Source organism: Salmo salar, chromosome ssa22 (assembly GCF_905237065.1).
Source record: "Salmo salar chromosome ssa22, Ssal_v3.1, whole genome shotgun sequence".
In the NCBI taxonomy this organism is placed as follows: domain Eukaryota; kingdom Metazoa; phylum Chordata; class Actinopteri; order Salmoniformes; family Salmonidae; genus Salmo; species Salmo salar.
This window is the reverse complement of record NC_059463.1, coordinates 6,486,525-6,502,529: the sequence shown is the minus strand read 5'-3', so window position 1 is coordinate 6,502,529 and position 16,005 is coordinate 6,486,525. Positions and strand designations below refer to the sequence as shown.

Genomic DNA, 16,005 nt, shown 5'->3' with positions numbered 1-16,005 from the left:
ATCTGTTGCGTAACCAGCAGGATGTTGCATATTGTGGCAATCGCTTACTGTAAATGTTTTCTTTGTGGCAGTGTATAAAGTTCACGGAATGAGGTTTGTGTGCTGGTAAAATCAATTTTTTTGTAGATGAGTAGCTACTGATTAGTAAAGAGACAGCTTGGTAAAAATAATGATCTTTATTTTACTGCCCCTTAGTAGGGACATGGGAAAGCACAAAGGAAAAACCAAAATAACCTCACAAACGTTATTTATCAACAGGTGAAATGGATAAGAAGTATGTGTTTGCTAAGACATACAAAATAACATATTAATCAAAATATGATATAGAGGGGAAAAAATGTCAACTAACAGTGCAGACACAGACGCTTTAGTGTGTCTTAAACTCTATTTCTGTTTGGTGACTGGACAAACGAAACCAACCCTTGTGTATTTTCCCGATGTTTTTCAATGGACGTAAAGTGTACGTAGGTTTTTTCTTATTCAACAAATGATTACATGGGCTGGAGGTTTATCACGTCTGTCTGCTGATAACACTATTACCTAGAAGCTTTCTATCAGCAAAAAGACAATATCACTCACTATTGACATATTCAGTACAGCATTCAGTAGCCATAAGAGAGAAAATAGACCTGAGTGTATTTTTTCGTGTTTTCTATTTAGTAAAAAAAAACTGGTGGTAATGGTTTACGGTGGGTAGTTCAGCATCTATGTCCCATATCGATACACTATCAGTTTCTGTACATGGTATATCCATTGTGATCCTTACAAAGGAGAAGACGGCGTCGCTAGCTGTTGTTCTGCATGATCCACTTGATCCAGCTGATGTACTTCCTGACCTTGGTGTAAACACCAGGAAAGTAGGGGTTGGCACAGCTGATGCCCCAGGACACGATGCCCTCAAAGTGTCCATTACAGATCAGAGGGCCGCCTGAGTCACCCTGATAGAATTGATTTGCTTTAATATCCGCATCAAGACATTTGCTTGCCATACAGATATACTTGGCATACACATATCACAACATATGTCCAGACCTGGGTTCAAATACATGCGTAGTTTTTATATAATTATTTATGGTCACACTTTATTTGGATAGTCTGGATTTTCGTCTGTAGATGCTCTACAGATGGTCAGACTATCAACAAACTATCTGTTCATAAGCAACTGCTTGCTAAGGTTAGGGTTAGCTTTAGAATAAGGGTTAAGGTTCAGGCGAGGGTTAGGGTTAGGGTTAGAATAAGGGCAAGGGTTAAGGTTAGGGGTAGAGCTAGGGTTAGTAGATAGTGGCGGTCAGTGCCGTTTAATATGAGGGAGGAACATGAACATGGCCTTATTTCTATAACAGCGTATTGGATGACTGTCATTCATATTCCATTCACCCAGCTCAATGTAACATCAAAAGGTTCAGGCTACTACATGATACTCATATTTTCCCTGTATCCATCATGAGGTTGCTACAACCTAGCCGATGAATGAAAGTTTACGTGGGTGCACAAGTCGAGAGGATTTTGAGTAAACAAGGTGACAGACAGTGACACATTCAATACAACTTTGCACACTCTTACTTGCGTCTAGCTGGTCAAGGGTGTAACCATTAGTCATCTCATAGTCAACATAGCTTCTAGAACTAACACGTTAGTAAACCCTCTAAAGTCAGAAAGCAGTTTAGCAGTTACTCTGGTGTGTCCCAGTAGCAAGAAATTAATAAAACCAAAAGCTGACTTGGAAGAGTTCCAGTGTTGGATAGCCAGCTAGTTAACATAGCATCCCTCTCTGTTTAAGCTGTCTTTGAGTAGGCTAAACTAGCTAGCTGCATTGATGCTAGCTAAGTGAAGGTGGAAAACAAATATACTATGAAATATAGCTAGCATTCTCTCTATCTTGCTTCTCCTTAATTTTGGAAGAAATTAACTTGTTCAAAGCTGTTCAACTATTGTCTTTCTCTTTGATTCAACTAAACTCAGCAAAAAAAGAAATGTCCTCTCACTGTCAACTGTGTTTATTTTCAGCAAACTTAACATGTGTAAATATTTGTATGAACATAAGATTCAACGACTGAGACAGAAACTGAACAAGTTCCACAGACATGTGATTAACAGAGATGGAATGATGTGTCCCTGAACAAAGGGGGGGGGTTCAAAATCAAAAGTAACAGTCAATAGCTGGTGTTGCCACCAGCTGCATTAAGTACTGCAGTGCATCTCCTCCTCATGGACTGCACCAGATTTGCCCGTTCTGTGAGATATTACCCCACACTTCCACCAAGGTACCTGCGAGTTCCCGGACATTTCTGGGGGGAATGGCCCTAGCCCTCACCCTCAGATCTAACCGGTCCCAGACGTGCTCAATGGGATTGAGATCCGGGCTCTTCGCTGGCCATGGCAGAACACTGACATTCCTGTCTTGCAGGAAATCACGCACAGAACGAGCAGTATGGCTGGTGGCATTGTCATGCTGGAGGGTCATGTCAGGATGAGCCTGCAGGAAGGGTACCACATGAGGGAGGAGGATGTCTTCCCTGTAACGCACAGCGTTGAGTTTGCCTGCAATGATGACAAGCTCAGTCCGATGATGCTGTGACACACTGCCCCAGACCATGACGGTCCCTCCACCTCCAAATCGATCCTGCTCCAGAGTACAGACCTCGGTATAACACTCATTCCTTCGACAATAAATGCAATCCGACCATCACCCCTGGTGAGACAAAACCCCGACTCATCAGAGAAGAGCATTTTTTGCCAGTCCTGTCTGGTCCAGTGACGGTGGGTTTGTGCCCATAGACGATGTTGTTGCCGGTGATGTTTGGTGAAGACCTGCCTTACAACAGGCCTACAAGCCCTCAGTCCAGCCTCTCTCAGCCTATTGCGGACAGTCTGAGCACTGATGGAGGGATTGTGCGTTCCTGGTGTAACTCGGGCAGTTGTTGTTGCCATCCTGTACCTGTCCCGCAGGTGTGCTGTTCGGATGTACCGATCCTGTGCAGGTGTTGTTACACATGGTCTGCCACTGCGAGGACAATAAGCTGTCTGTCCTGTCTCCCTGTAGCGCTGTTTTAGGCGTCTCACAGTATGGACATTGCAATTTATTGCCCTGGCCACATCTGCATTTCTCATGCCTCCTTGTAGCTTGCCTAAGGTACGTTCACGCAGATGAGCAGGGACCCTGGGTATCTTTCTTTTGGTGTTTTTCAGAGTCAGTAGAAAGACCTCTTTAGTGTCCTAAGTTTTCATAACTATGACTTTAATTGCCTACAGTCTGCTAGCTGTTAGTGTCTTAACGACCGTTCCACAGGTGCATGCTCATTAACTGTTTATGGTTCATTGGACAAGCATGGGAAACAGTGTTTAAACCCTTTACAATGATCTGTGAAGTTATTTGGATTTTTACGAATTGTCTTTGAAAGACAGGGTACTGAAAAAGGGATGTTTCTTTTTTTGCTGAGTTTACTCACCACATTTTAAGTAGTGCTAGCTTGCTGTAACTTATGCTTTCAGTACTACATTAATTCTCTGATCCATTGATTGGGTGGACAACATGTCAGTTCATGCTGCAAGAGATCTGATAGGTTGGAGGATGTCCTCCGGAAGTTGTCATAATTACTGTGTAAGTCTATGGAAGGGGGTGAGATCCATGAGCCTCCTAGGTTTTCTATTAATGTCAATGTACCCAGAGGAGTGTACCCAGAGGAGGACAGACGCTAGCTGTCCTCCGGCTACACCATGGTGCTACCCTACAGAGTGCTGCTAAGGCTACTGTAGACCTTCTTTGCAAAACAGGTGTTTTAATAAATAATTTGGTCACGTGAAAATATTTAGTATAGTTTTATCTAAAAAGGTAACTTTTTAAATGTTTTTTTAAAATACTATTTTCAAATAACTGTGTTATTTTCATGGGAGTGTATTTGAGTTTTTTCAAGTACTTTCCAAGTGTTTTTTCAAATACTTTCCAAGTGTTTTTTCAAATACATTCCAATATTCAACTACTTAATAACTGAGATACCTTATAGTATTTGAACCTCGGTCTGCATACATCACGACATAAAGTACCTTACAGTCTGAAATTCAGACACAGGCTACACATTCCTGTCTCCATACTAGCATTCTACTTAGAATGTACAGTATGCCCGATACGTTACTTAATTCTAAGTAGTATGTCAGTGTGGATTATGGACACTGAAATAGAGCCACAGATCTCTTCTCTCTCACCTGACAGGAGTCCTTCCCTCCGAAGGGAGAGCCGGCACAGAGCATGTTGTCTGTGATGCTGAAGGAGTAGTAGTTCTGGCAGTTGGTGATAACGTCAACATCCACAGCTTGGAGCACGGGGGACAGGTAGTAGCTGAAGATATTGGTGACCCCCCAGCCGCTTACCGTACAGGTCATTCCCTGTTGCAACGGGGGCATGTCCACTCTGGGCAGGATGGCGGGCTGGATGTTGGCATTGAGATTCACGGGCCTCCCCAGCTGATGGATGGATGGATAGAGAGAGAGAGAAAGATACAGTGAGGGAAAAAAAGTATTTGATCCCCTGCTGATTTTGTACGTTTGCCCACTGACAAAGAAATGATCAGTCTATAATTTTAATGGTAGGTTTATTTGAACAGTGAGAGACAGAATAACAACAACAAAAAATCCAGAAAAACGCATGTCAAAAATGTTATAAATTGATTTGCATTTTAATGAGGGAAATAAGTATTTGACCCCTCTGCAAAACATGACTTAGTACTTGGTGGCAAAACCCTTGTTGGCAATCACAGAGGTCAGATGTTTCTTGTAGTTGGCCACCAGGTTTGCAAACATCTCAGGAGGGATTTTGTCCCACTCCTCTTTGCAGATCTTCTCCAAGTCATTATGGTTTCAAGGCTGACGTTTGGCAACTCGAACCTTCAGGTCCCTCCACAGATTTTCTATGGGATTAAGGTCTGGAGACTGGCTAGGCCACTCCAGGACCTTAATGTGCTTCTTCTTGAGCCACTCCTTTGTTGCCTTGGCCGTGTGTTTTGGGTCATTGTCATGCTGGAATACCCATCCATGACCCATTTTCAATGCCCTGGCTGAGGGAAGGAGGTTCTCACCCAAGATTTGATGGTACATGGCCCCATCCATCGTCCCTTTGATGCAGTGGAGTTGTCCTGTCCCCTTAGCAGAAAAACACCCCCAAAGCATAATGTTTCCACCTCCATGTTTGACAGTGGGGATGGTGTTCTTGGGGTCATAGGCAGCATTCCTCCTCCTCCAAACACGGCGAGTTGAGTTTATGCCAAAGAGCTCCATTTTGGTCTCATCTGACCACAACACTTTCACCCAGTTGTCTTCTGAGTCATTCAGATGTTCATTGGCAAACTTCAGACGGGCATGTTTATGTGCTTTCTTGAGCAGGGGGACCTTGCGGGCGCTGCAGGATTTCAGTCCTTCACGGCGTAGTGTGTTACCAATTGTTTTCTTGGTGACTATGGTCCCAGCTGCCTTGAGATCATTGACAAGATCCTCCCGTGTAGTTCTGGGCTGATTCCTCACCGTTCTCATGATCATTGCAACTCCACGAAGTGAGATCTTGCATGGAGCCCCAGGCCGAGGGAGATTGACAGTTCTTTTGTGTTTCTTCCATTTGCGAATAATCGCACCAACTGTTGTCACCTTCTCACCAAGCTGCTTGGCGATGGTCTTGTAGCCCATTCCAGCCTTGTGTAGGTCTACAATCTTGTCCCTGGCATCCTTGGAGAGCTTTTTGGTCTTGGCCATGGTGGAGAGTTTGGAATCTGATTGATTGACAGGTGTCTTTTATACAGGTAACAAACTGAGATTAGGAGCACTCCCTTTAAGAGTGTGCTCCTAATCTCAGCTCGTTACCTGTTTAAAAAAGACACCTGGGAGCCAGAAATCTTTCTGATTGAGAGGGGGTCAAATACTGTTTTCCCTCATTAAAATGCAAATCAATTTATAACATTTTTGACATGTGTTTTTCTGGATTTTTTTGTTGTTATTCTGTCTCTCACTATTCAAATAAACTTACCATTCAAATTATAGACTGATCATTTCTTTGTCAGTGGGCAAACGTACAAAATCAGCAGGGGATCAAATACTTTTTTCCCTCACTGTATGGGGGTTAAGGAGGGCATGAATTGATTCACTTGTTCATTGATTTATCCATCAATTAATCAGACCACTAGATAATATACAGAGAGGGAGTACAGGGAAACCAAAGCTACTGTCCATCGTATCAGCTTACTTTGAGCAGCATGATGTCATTGTCGAACGTCCTGTAGTTATACATGTAGTAGACCAGCACATTGGAGACGTTGAACTCCTGCTCAAAGCCTTCCGCTCTGGATAGACTGTGCTCACTCAGTACCACTTTGATCAGGTATGCCCTGTGGATCGAGAGGAGAGGGGTGGAGAGGAGCGGAAGTTAGGACTCCAATCTGGCATCTACCATGAATCATTCCACTTAATTCTAAAAACACCCTCTGTAAGATGTCCTGGTGTTCAATGGTTATTTCAATCAATAGTATATCTATTGATTCTTGAAGAATATACATTAGAAATGCCCTACTCTATCCCATCATAACCCCCAAATCTAGTGGGTGTAGTACAAGAGGTAGTCTCACTTGCCAGACTCTAACCTCATCCCCAGGCTCAATTGCTACCGCATATGTTCAGAGAGAGAGCCAGCTGGTGAACAATATTAGCCAGACTCATAGAGCTCCAGACACAGTGGCTGTGGGAAGCTATTGTCCATCAAAGAAACTGTAGGTTGAAATAGCAGTTTAATTACTCACGGTCTCCAGCAGTGGGCAGCAGACACCACCCACTGAGGGTGAATGAGGGTCCCTCCACAGTAGTGGTATTTGTTGTACTGGATGGAGGCTTGGTATGTTATAGAGTAGGGTGATACCTCCAGACCTCCAATGATCCTCTGGCCCAGTACTCCTATAAGGAGATGGGGAGGGATGGTGAAGGAGGGACATAGGAAAGGGGGCAAGAGAGTGGTGGGGAGGGAGGGGGGAGAGAGGTAGTGAGGGAGGGGTAGGCGGGCGGGAAGGAGAGGTGGGGGGAGGGAGGAAGAAAGGTTAGGGGGTGAGGAGGGAAGAGGAGAGGGGGAGCGAGAGTGGGAGATGAAGGAGGGTAGGAGGGGAGAGAGAGGAGGTATTTAAAGGTAAGATTGACATCTGCCGAATAATTTCTATGCCCAGTATCATACATTGGTTCTATACCTCTGATTGTAAGGATGACCATTAGGATCAGTGATACATGACATGATTCTGCCATGGTTATCTGGTCTGATCTGGCTTGGTCTGGTCTATTTGGACTGGATTGGTCGGTTCTAAAGCAGACAGAAAAGCACACTGGGAAATATTTTACTCCATATTTTTACTGCCATTAGACATTCAGGAACATGCCACAATAAAATCTATAGATTTAGAAATGTACCACTAATGTAGACATAACATATTTGTGCAATTCGGTAGCACTTAATAAAAACTCCACGTAATAAAACATTTATATTTGATTGGTAAATATTTTATTCATTTATGGATCATTTAATTGTAAGTGTTAGTACCCTTATTCACACTTTTATAGTATAAACAGCTTTTAAAGTATTTAATAATGATTCACAAGTTCATTCGTAAGATGTTTAATATAGGTCCTTATAAAACATTTACTAATCATTAGTAAAGTATTTTTGGGTAGCCTCATCTAAAGTGTGGGCTATTTATACTTTGGTCCCTTAAAATAATTTATAATGTAATTTCTTACAAAAAGATGGACATTTCATTGGTAAACATTCCAGCAGTACCTGATGCCCCTAGAACATATCAATGGTTAAACAATAATCACAAAATACAGAGGATGTTTTAAGAAAATATATTGAACATTTTATTCCAAAATAGTGGTTTCCATGTGTTTGATGTATTTGATACCATTCCACCTATTCTGCTCTAGCCATTACCACGGGCCAATCCTCCCCAATTAAGGTGCCACCAACCTCCTGGTAAAAATGTATCATATCTAAATCAGAAATGTCATAGACTGCATATTGCATGAACAGATCACTCCGGAGTCAGATGTTAAGAGAATGTGTCTATTAAACACAAAAGCTATGTTCCAGTGAGGATTAGGCAGGTCTGATGATGAAAAAGAAATGAAATTCTTGCCTATTTCACCCTTCTCTTAGTGTGTAGTTCCAGTAGTTAGCTACCCCACTACATGGCAAAAAAAGCTATTAACTACTGAAAACACTACCAAGATTTGAATTTAGTTCAACTACCACCAAGCTTCTGCAAAATAAAGTTTATTGCTAGTTGAACAACATGTAGTTCACTATTTCCCAACACTGGTTGGGAGTTGGTTTCTCCCTCCTCGCAAAAGGAAACTCTGTCAAAGCCGCCCCCTCTTTCGTTAATTTCACCACACATGCGAAGCAGTCAAAGTTTAAGCACCTCCCTCACCAATTAATATATCCAATTAATCAGTGATGAAAACCCAGGTTTGGGGTTAATGAAGAGATGGCTGGAAGTAGGTTACGTGTTTTCCGATGAAGCTAGCAGTAATGAGGGAGACGTGGGCGTCGAGGAAGATTGACGTCAAGTACAAACAGAATGAGCTTTACTCCAGTAGCTCTGGAGGTGTATTAGAAGAGAATGAGGATGAAGTACTTGATGTGTTGTGAGGAATCTGGTCCAGCAAGAGTCATTTTTATTTTTTTAAGTGGACCCCTGCCTTTTGGCTGACCCATATGTGGTTACAGGTTGGGTGAAAAAGGACTTGGGTACTGTTGAATCGGTGAAGGTAACCGGAAGTGGACTTGTGATACGTTTTTGTGTTTCTTCCACCCAGAGGAAGCAGGTGCTCTGCGCCATGTAAATTGTGAAATACCTGTTACTTGCTTTGCTTTCAGCAAAAGGCGCTATTGGAAGGAGTGATTACTGGGGTGTGGATGGAGGTTGATCAACTGAAGTTGAAGATTCCCGGTGTCAGTGACGCCTGCCATTTGGTGCGATGCAGGCCCGGTGGCGAGTGTGTTTAATGAGATATGCTTCAGTAAGTTTGGCTTTTTAGTGTTCATTGCCATGGCTATCAACTGCACCGCAGAAATGGAATGTAAATCACAGGAAATAGGTGTGGTGGTGGCGGCAGCTGTGAGAAGTACTTGGGATTACGAGATTTTACTGCGGAGGAGTTACAAGGAGTGTTGAATTGTAGTATCCCGTCCTCCCAGGCTGTTGGCCTGGTGTAGGATCAAAAAGGGTCAAAGTAGTGGAATGGGGTGGTGGGTTTTATTTAGTTTATTTAATACGTGAAAGATTAGTTGGCAGGGTAATTGTTTTTCCATGTATTTATTTGTTGATTTTGTGTCACAAAGTGTAATAGATTTACACTCCAGTCCAGTTGGTGGCTGTAATGCAAATTTTGGTTGCCAACCTGCATTTAAAAAAAAAAACTAAGAAGAATAAGAGGAGAATATTCTGTTTATGCACAGAATCTGTCCACAAGACATTAAGAGCAGTCCATATACTGCTTACCAGGTATGTTAAAATAATTTATACCTTTTAAAGATCCAATAAATGTGCTGCCAAACAAAGCCATGTGTGAAAATAGTCTGTGGTTAAAAGACTGAAGCACTGGAAGCATCTAGATGTTATACATGTAACATTTCTACCAGTTGTTTTGTGTAGGCTACATCTTCCTTTTTTGTGATTAGTTTGCATTCGAGGTTTACAACATTATCATGATTGTTCTGAGACCTTAAGGAGCATCAGGTACTGCTGGAATGTCTACCAATGGCATGTCCATCTTTTTGTGAGAAATTACACTGGTCACTCAAAACATTTCTGAAGTATAAATATCCCACACTTTAGATGAGGCCATGCAACAAGACTTAATGATTAGTCAATTGTTCATAAGGACCTATATTAAACATATTATGAATGGAGTAATGATCAATAAAGTATTTATATTATAAATGCTTTATTACATGGAGTTATTATAAAGTGCTACCTGCAATTCTCATATCCATAAAACCATACGACCATATCCATAAAAAAGTATCACATTTTGGAGATACTAGAACGTTCTGAGCATGCTCAGACTCTGTACATCTAGAAAATACAGTCATTGGGATCTATCTGTAGTGCATTCAATATTATATCAATAATGTATTCAGTATTCTACAATTCTGTAATATTTCACCCAAGACCAAACAGAAGTTATGTCTTCAAGCCTACTCACCTTTATGAGATTAAGCCAAGCACTGCAGACAGGTTCATGCACACTCCTCTCACACCCCAGACATAACACCTGAAAAACCTCCACCACCTTTTATATTGTAACCACACCTGCTCCCCCCTATTGTTAGTGCTTTTGTCCACCTTACACCGTATCTATCTACCTGTCCTGTTCATCAGGGCACACCGTAGCAAAACGTTTTGCAATGATAAACAAACATTTTTCGTTTCCTATTAGACAAGTGCAGGTAGGTCCTCCCTGTTTCCGTCTGTTTTCTCCCGTTTGGTGCCTAATGAAAATGCCCCTGGGTCTGAGATGGTTATGTGACAGGCACAAAACGGAGACTGACCTAGTACATTTCAAAGACAGCCATATTCTCCTTTATTATTCCTCCCTGTCCTATCTAGGGACTCGCCTTTGATTATTTGTGTTCTGTCATTCATTGTCTGCTGTTAGTGAGGAGGAAAAAAGATTCTTTAGAGAGGTGGAACTGAATACGTCGTCTCAGTCTCCAGGCGTGTTTGTTATTGTGTTGTTTGGTTGGATGTCTGAGTGTCAGTGAGAGAGAGGAGGGGAAAAGGACAGTGGCATTACTGGATTAATTAATTGCTGTTATTTATCACGTTTGCACGCCCCTAATTTTGATCCAAGGAGGTTGAGTTGTCACAAATCTGAAAGAGGTGGAGAGTGACCACCTGAACTATTTGCATCTTCTACAAATGTATTTGACATCTCAATCTTCTGTCTTTTAGTCCCTCCTTCGCTCAATCCATTCCACCCTCTGTATTGTCTTCCTTCTTTTCATCCTTCCTTAGATTGCCTATGATCTGAAAGGTAATGGTGATAGTGTTACGGTTGAAATTGTATACAAATACCACACAAATCACTTAGTCCAGGCAAATATGTGACATTTTTTCAACTCCATTTTTAAAGTAAAAGCGTTAAACTTAGTACATTTGTAAAGTTTTTATGCAGAAGTAACATCCTTCCTGTGGTTTTGTTTTGTGTCTGTGCTCTGTGGGTCCCCATGTTTCTCTCCCGTGTTCTGTTCCCATCATGGGTCAATACAATACAAACTAGCTGGCTGCGTGGGTTGACGCAATCCATGGTGTGGCAAGCCGTGTCGTGTCCCAAGTGTCTTCCTTACAGTGAAGGTGAAAGGTGATAGTGTGTTCCCCTCTCCTCAGAGAACTTCGCTACAGGCAAAAACAGGGTGTGTGTATGTGTCACGTGCTACCCTCCCTTTGTTTTTCCCCCAATTGGAAACGAGCCCCCTTTTTTTGTGTATTTATTACTTATTTTGAGTTTGCAGTGATCTTTTATGTCTACCTTATTCTAATTTGCACGAATTTCTATGGTTTGCTGTGCCTCTCCCTCCTTTTGTGTTTTCTAATTGATTTATTGCAGACTCCTCCGTCTTGGCTTGGAGACGGGAGTTGGCCCAGGTCTGCCTGAGATCCTTAAAATGGAGCGTCCAGTTCACTCTTGGCCTGAGAAGCTGAACTAGCGAGAGATCATGGCAGAAGTTGATGTCGAGGGTGAAATGAGTCTAGTAGAGTTGGGGAAGATTAATGGAAAATAATGGTGTTGAAGAATGGAATGAAAAAGAAGATAGTGTTGAAAAATGAAGGGGATGATAAGTGTATGTCGGACAAGGATACTTTTGGATAAGGATGTTTACCTGGGAGATCTGTTTGGAGTCTCGAAGAAGGTGAATCTTGTTTTGGGAAAAGTGGGATCAATCAGAGTGACCAAGAGTGGACTTGAGTTGATTAATTGTGTGTCTGAGGAAAAGAGGAAGAAGGCAGTGGGCATCACGAGAATCGTGTCATCCAAAGTATCGTATTTCCAACTCTGGACTAAGGCACCTGCTAAGGGAGTTATCTGTGGGGTGTTGGTGGAAATTAAGAAGGAATTTCTTGTGACGAGAATCCCAGGTGTGGATAGTGCCTGTCGCATGACCCACATGGAGGAAAATAAGAAGGTTTGTCTGGGCTATTTGTTTTTTAATAGTGAACACCTCCCTATGCATGTAAAGATAGGATATATGAGGTACTTAGTACCAGGATTTATCCCCAAACCACTACAATGCAAAAACTGTAAAGAATTTGGCCATGTTTCAAATGTGTGCAGACGGAAGGAGTATACTGAAGATCAGAGTGAAGAGCGGCCGTGTTGCAATTGTAGTGGGGATCATAACCCAGTCTTCGTGGAGTGCCCTGTAAGGATGACGTGGGTTGAGCTGGGGCAGCGCACAATTGGTCCACCGTCGTTAGGGTTTGGCCGGGGTAGGCCGTCACTGTAAATAACAATTTGTTCTTAACTGACTTGCCTAGTTAAATAAAATAAATAAAAGGTGGCAAAAGTGAGGGCGGTCCATCGGATCACTTATGCGGAAACAATTAAAAGAGCTGAGGGAGCTAGTGACACTAGTGTTGAAGATAATGGTAGTGGATGCACCACAGCCTATAGTGAATGTGTCAAACAAAAGAACAGAACAAGCTGTATGTAATGAAAGTGGATTTTGTGGTGTTCATTGCAACTATGATAAACGGCACGGCTCAAGTATCAAGGAAGTCAAACAAATTGGTCATAATTTTCATTTTCAATACATCTGCAAAAATGTCTGAGAACATGTAACTTGGTCGTTTTGGGATATTGTGTGTAAATGGGTGAGAAAAAAAATCTATCTGGAATAAGTCAAGATGTATGAATACTTTCTGAAGAAACTGAATGGTCCAATCTACCACATTTGGTTCCTTGGATGTTGTGGGAATGAATGTTTTTGGTTTCCCATTAGTTCTGGGAACAAAGCCATAAGTTTCCTGACTGGTAAAACAGAACGTTTTTTTAGTTTTCTGAGAACAGAAGTGAACATTTCGCCTGTTCTGGGAAAGTATATTTTTAGGTTGCAGGGAGGTTCATTTTAATACAGTTCCCTGAAAGATTTCCTGCAACGTTTTATTAGCATTCTGAGAACGAAAATTGTAGGTTATTTGAAGGTAATTTAACTTGTTATGGATAGGGGGCAGTATTTTCACGGCCGGATAAAAAACGTACCCGATTTAATCTGATTATTACTCCTGCCCAGAAACTAGAATATGCATATAATTATTAGCTTTGGATAGAAAACACTCCAAAGTTTCTAAAACTGTTTGAATGGTGTCTGTGAGTATAACAGAACTCATTTGGCAGGCCAAAACCTGAGAAGATTCCAAACAGGAAGCGCCCTCTCTGACCATTTCTTGGCCTTCTTGATCGTCTCTATCCAAAACAGGGGATCTCTGCTGTAACGTGACATTTTCTAACGCTCCCATAGGCTCTCAGAAGGCGCCAGAACGTGACTTTGCAGGCCATGGCTGAAAAACAGTAGCGCATTTGGTAAGTGGTCGATCTGAGAACAATGAGACTGGCGCACGCGTGCACGAGACGACTCCATGTTTTTATTTTCAGTCTTTGAACGAAAACAACGACTCCCGGTCGGAATATTATCGCTTTTTTACGAGAAAAATCGCATAAAAATTTATTTTAAACAGCATTTGACATGCTTCGAAGTACGGTAATGGAATATTTTGAATTTTTTGTCATGAAACGCTCCGGGCGCGTCACCCTTCGTTACCCTTCGGATAGTGTCTTGAACGCACGAACAAAACGCCGCTATTTAGATATAACTATGGATTATTTGGAACCAAACCAACATTTGTTATTGAAGTAGAAGTCCTGGGAGTGCATTCTGACGAAGAACAGCAGAGGTAATCCAATTTTTCTTATAGTAAATCTGAGTTTGGTGAGTACCAAACTTGGTGAGTGTCAAAATAGCTAGCCCATGATGGTGAGCTATCTACTGAGAATATTGCAAAATGTGCTTTCACCGAAAAGCTATTTTAAAATCGGACACCACGATTGCATAAAGGAGTTCAGTATCTATAATTCTTAAAATAATTGTTATGTTTTTTGTGAACGTTTATAGTGAGTAATTTAGTAAATTCACCGGAAGTGTTCGGTGGGAATGCTAGTTCTGAACGTCACATGCTAATGTAAAAAGATGGTTTTTGATATAAACATGAACTTGATTGAACAAAACATGCATGTATTGTATAACATAATGTCCTAGGAGTGTCATCTGATGAAGATCATCAAAGGTTAGTGCTGCATTTAGCTGTGGTTTTGTTTTTTGTGACATTATATGCTAGCTTGAAAAATGGGTGTCTGATTATTTCTGGCTGGGTACTCTGCTGACATAATCTAATGTTTTGCTTTCGCTGTAAAGCCTTTTTGAAATCGGAAAGTGTGGTTAGATAAAGGAGAGTCTTATCTTTAAAATGGTGTAAAATAGTCATATGTTTGAAAAATTGAAGTTTTCGGATTTTCGAGGAGTTTGTAATTCGCGCCACACCCTATCATTGGATATTGGAGCGGTGTTCCGCTAGCGGAACGTCTAGATGTAAGAGGTTAATAAGATAGGAGATGGTGCCAGACACATGCCGGAACCAACCCTATGAACTATGCCTATGTAATGTGTCTGTAACCAGTATATAAGGATCTAACGGGACTGCCCCGAGTGGAGCTCCTGATCTACATGTGTACATGGTGTATTGAGTTGGTTGGAACCTCTCCAGTGCTCTAATAATAAAGAATGATTCAAGATTGACTTCAAGTGTCCCTGTGTAGAATTTCCACAACAGCCTGGCATCCCTTGGCATCCATGAATACACACTACTGCACCTCACCTGTCTCCAGTCTGCTCATTAGCACCCTTGACCATTTAAGCAACAGTTTCTCCCTCCAGTCTTATGATTGCATGGTGAATGCATGGGGCAGTCAACTTATGTTTTCCTTTCTATGTTGTGTGTGACTGACAAGTGAATGCATTTAATTATTGAATAAATGTATATTAATTTAACTTGTTATGGATAGGGGGGCAGTATTTTCACGGCCGGATAAAAAACGTACCCGATTTAATCTGATTATTACTCCGGCCCAGAAACTAGAATATGCATATTATTATTAGCTTTGGATAGAAAACACTCCAAAGTTTCTAAAACTGTTTGAATGGTGTCTGTGAGTATAACAGAACTCATTTGGCAGGCCAAAACCTGAGAAGATTCCAAACAGGAAGCGCCCTCTCTGACCATTTCTTGGCCTTCTTGATCGTCTCTATCCAAAACAGGGGATCTCTGCTGTAACGTGACATTTTCTAAGGCTCCCATAGGCTCTCAGAAGGCGGCAGAATGTTGAACGATGACTTTGCAGGCCATGGCTGAAAAACAGTAGCGCATTTGGTAAGTGGTCGATCTGAGAACAATGAGACTGGCGCGCGCGCACGAGACGACTCCATGTTTTTATTTTCAGTCTTTGAACGAAAACAACGACTCCCGGTCGGAATATTATCGCTTTTTACGAGAAAAATCGCATAAAAATTTATTTTAAACAGCATTTGACATGCTTCGAAGTACGGTAATGGAATATTTTGAATTTTTTGTCATGAAACGCGCGCGGCGCGTACCCTTCGTTACCCTTCGGATAGTGTCTTGAACGCATACGAACAAAACGCCGCTATTTAGATATAACTATGGATTATTTGGAACCAAACCAACATTTGTTATTGAAGTAGAAGTCCTGGGAGTGCATTCTGACGAAGAACAGCAGAGGTAATCCAATTTTTCTTATAGTAAATCTGAGTTTGGTGAGTACCAAACTTGGTGAGTGTCAAAATAGCTAGCCCATGATGGTGAGCTATCTACTGAGAATATTGCAAAATGTGCTTTCACCGAAAAGCTA

The 16,005-nt window shown here is 41.7% G+C and overlaps 1 protein-coding gene across 1 annotated transcript; it reads right to left on the bottom strand.

The window, feature by feature from the left end:
- Window positions 1-202: 202 nt before the first annotated feature.
- Window positions 203-10,281, bottom strand: LOC106582612 (trypsin-3-like). Its single transcript, XM_014165841.1, has 6 exons — window positions 10,228-10,281; window positions 7,212-7,321; window positions 6,777-6,927; window positions 6,227-6,368; window positions 4,204-4,461; window positions 203-938 (listed from the first exon to the last, which is right to left on the bottom strand). The coding sequence occupies exons 2-6, from the start codon at window positions 7,264-7,266 to the stop codon at window positions 786-788; spliced, it is 759 nt and encodes a 252-aa protein (XP_014021316.1). The 5' UTR covers window positions 7,267-7,321; window positions 10,228-10,281; the 3' UTR covers window positions 203-785.
- Between the last annotated feature and the right edge of the window lie 5,724 nt (window positions 10,282-16,005).

Coding starts and splice junctions, on each gene's coding strand:
- LOC106582612 (XM_014165841.1), bottom strand. CDS start 7,266: ATGGCAGAATCATGTCATGTATCACTGATCCTAATGGTCATCCTTACA. Junction 6,928..7,211: donor GGTCATCCTTACAATCAGAG/GTATAGAACCAA, acceptor ATCTCCTTATAG/GAGTACTGGGCCAGAGGATC. Junction 939..4,203: donor GAGGGAAGGACTCCTGTCAG/GTGAGAGAGAAG, acceptor CAATTCTATCAG/GGTGACTCAGGCGGCCCTCT.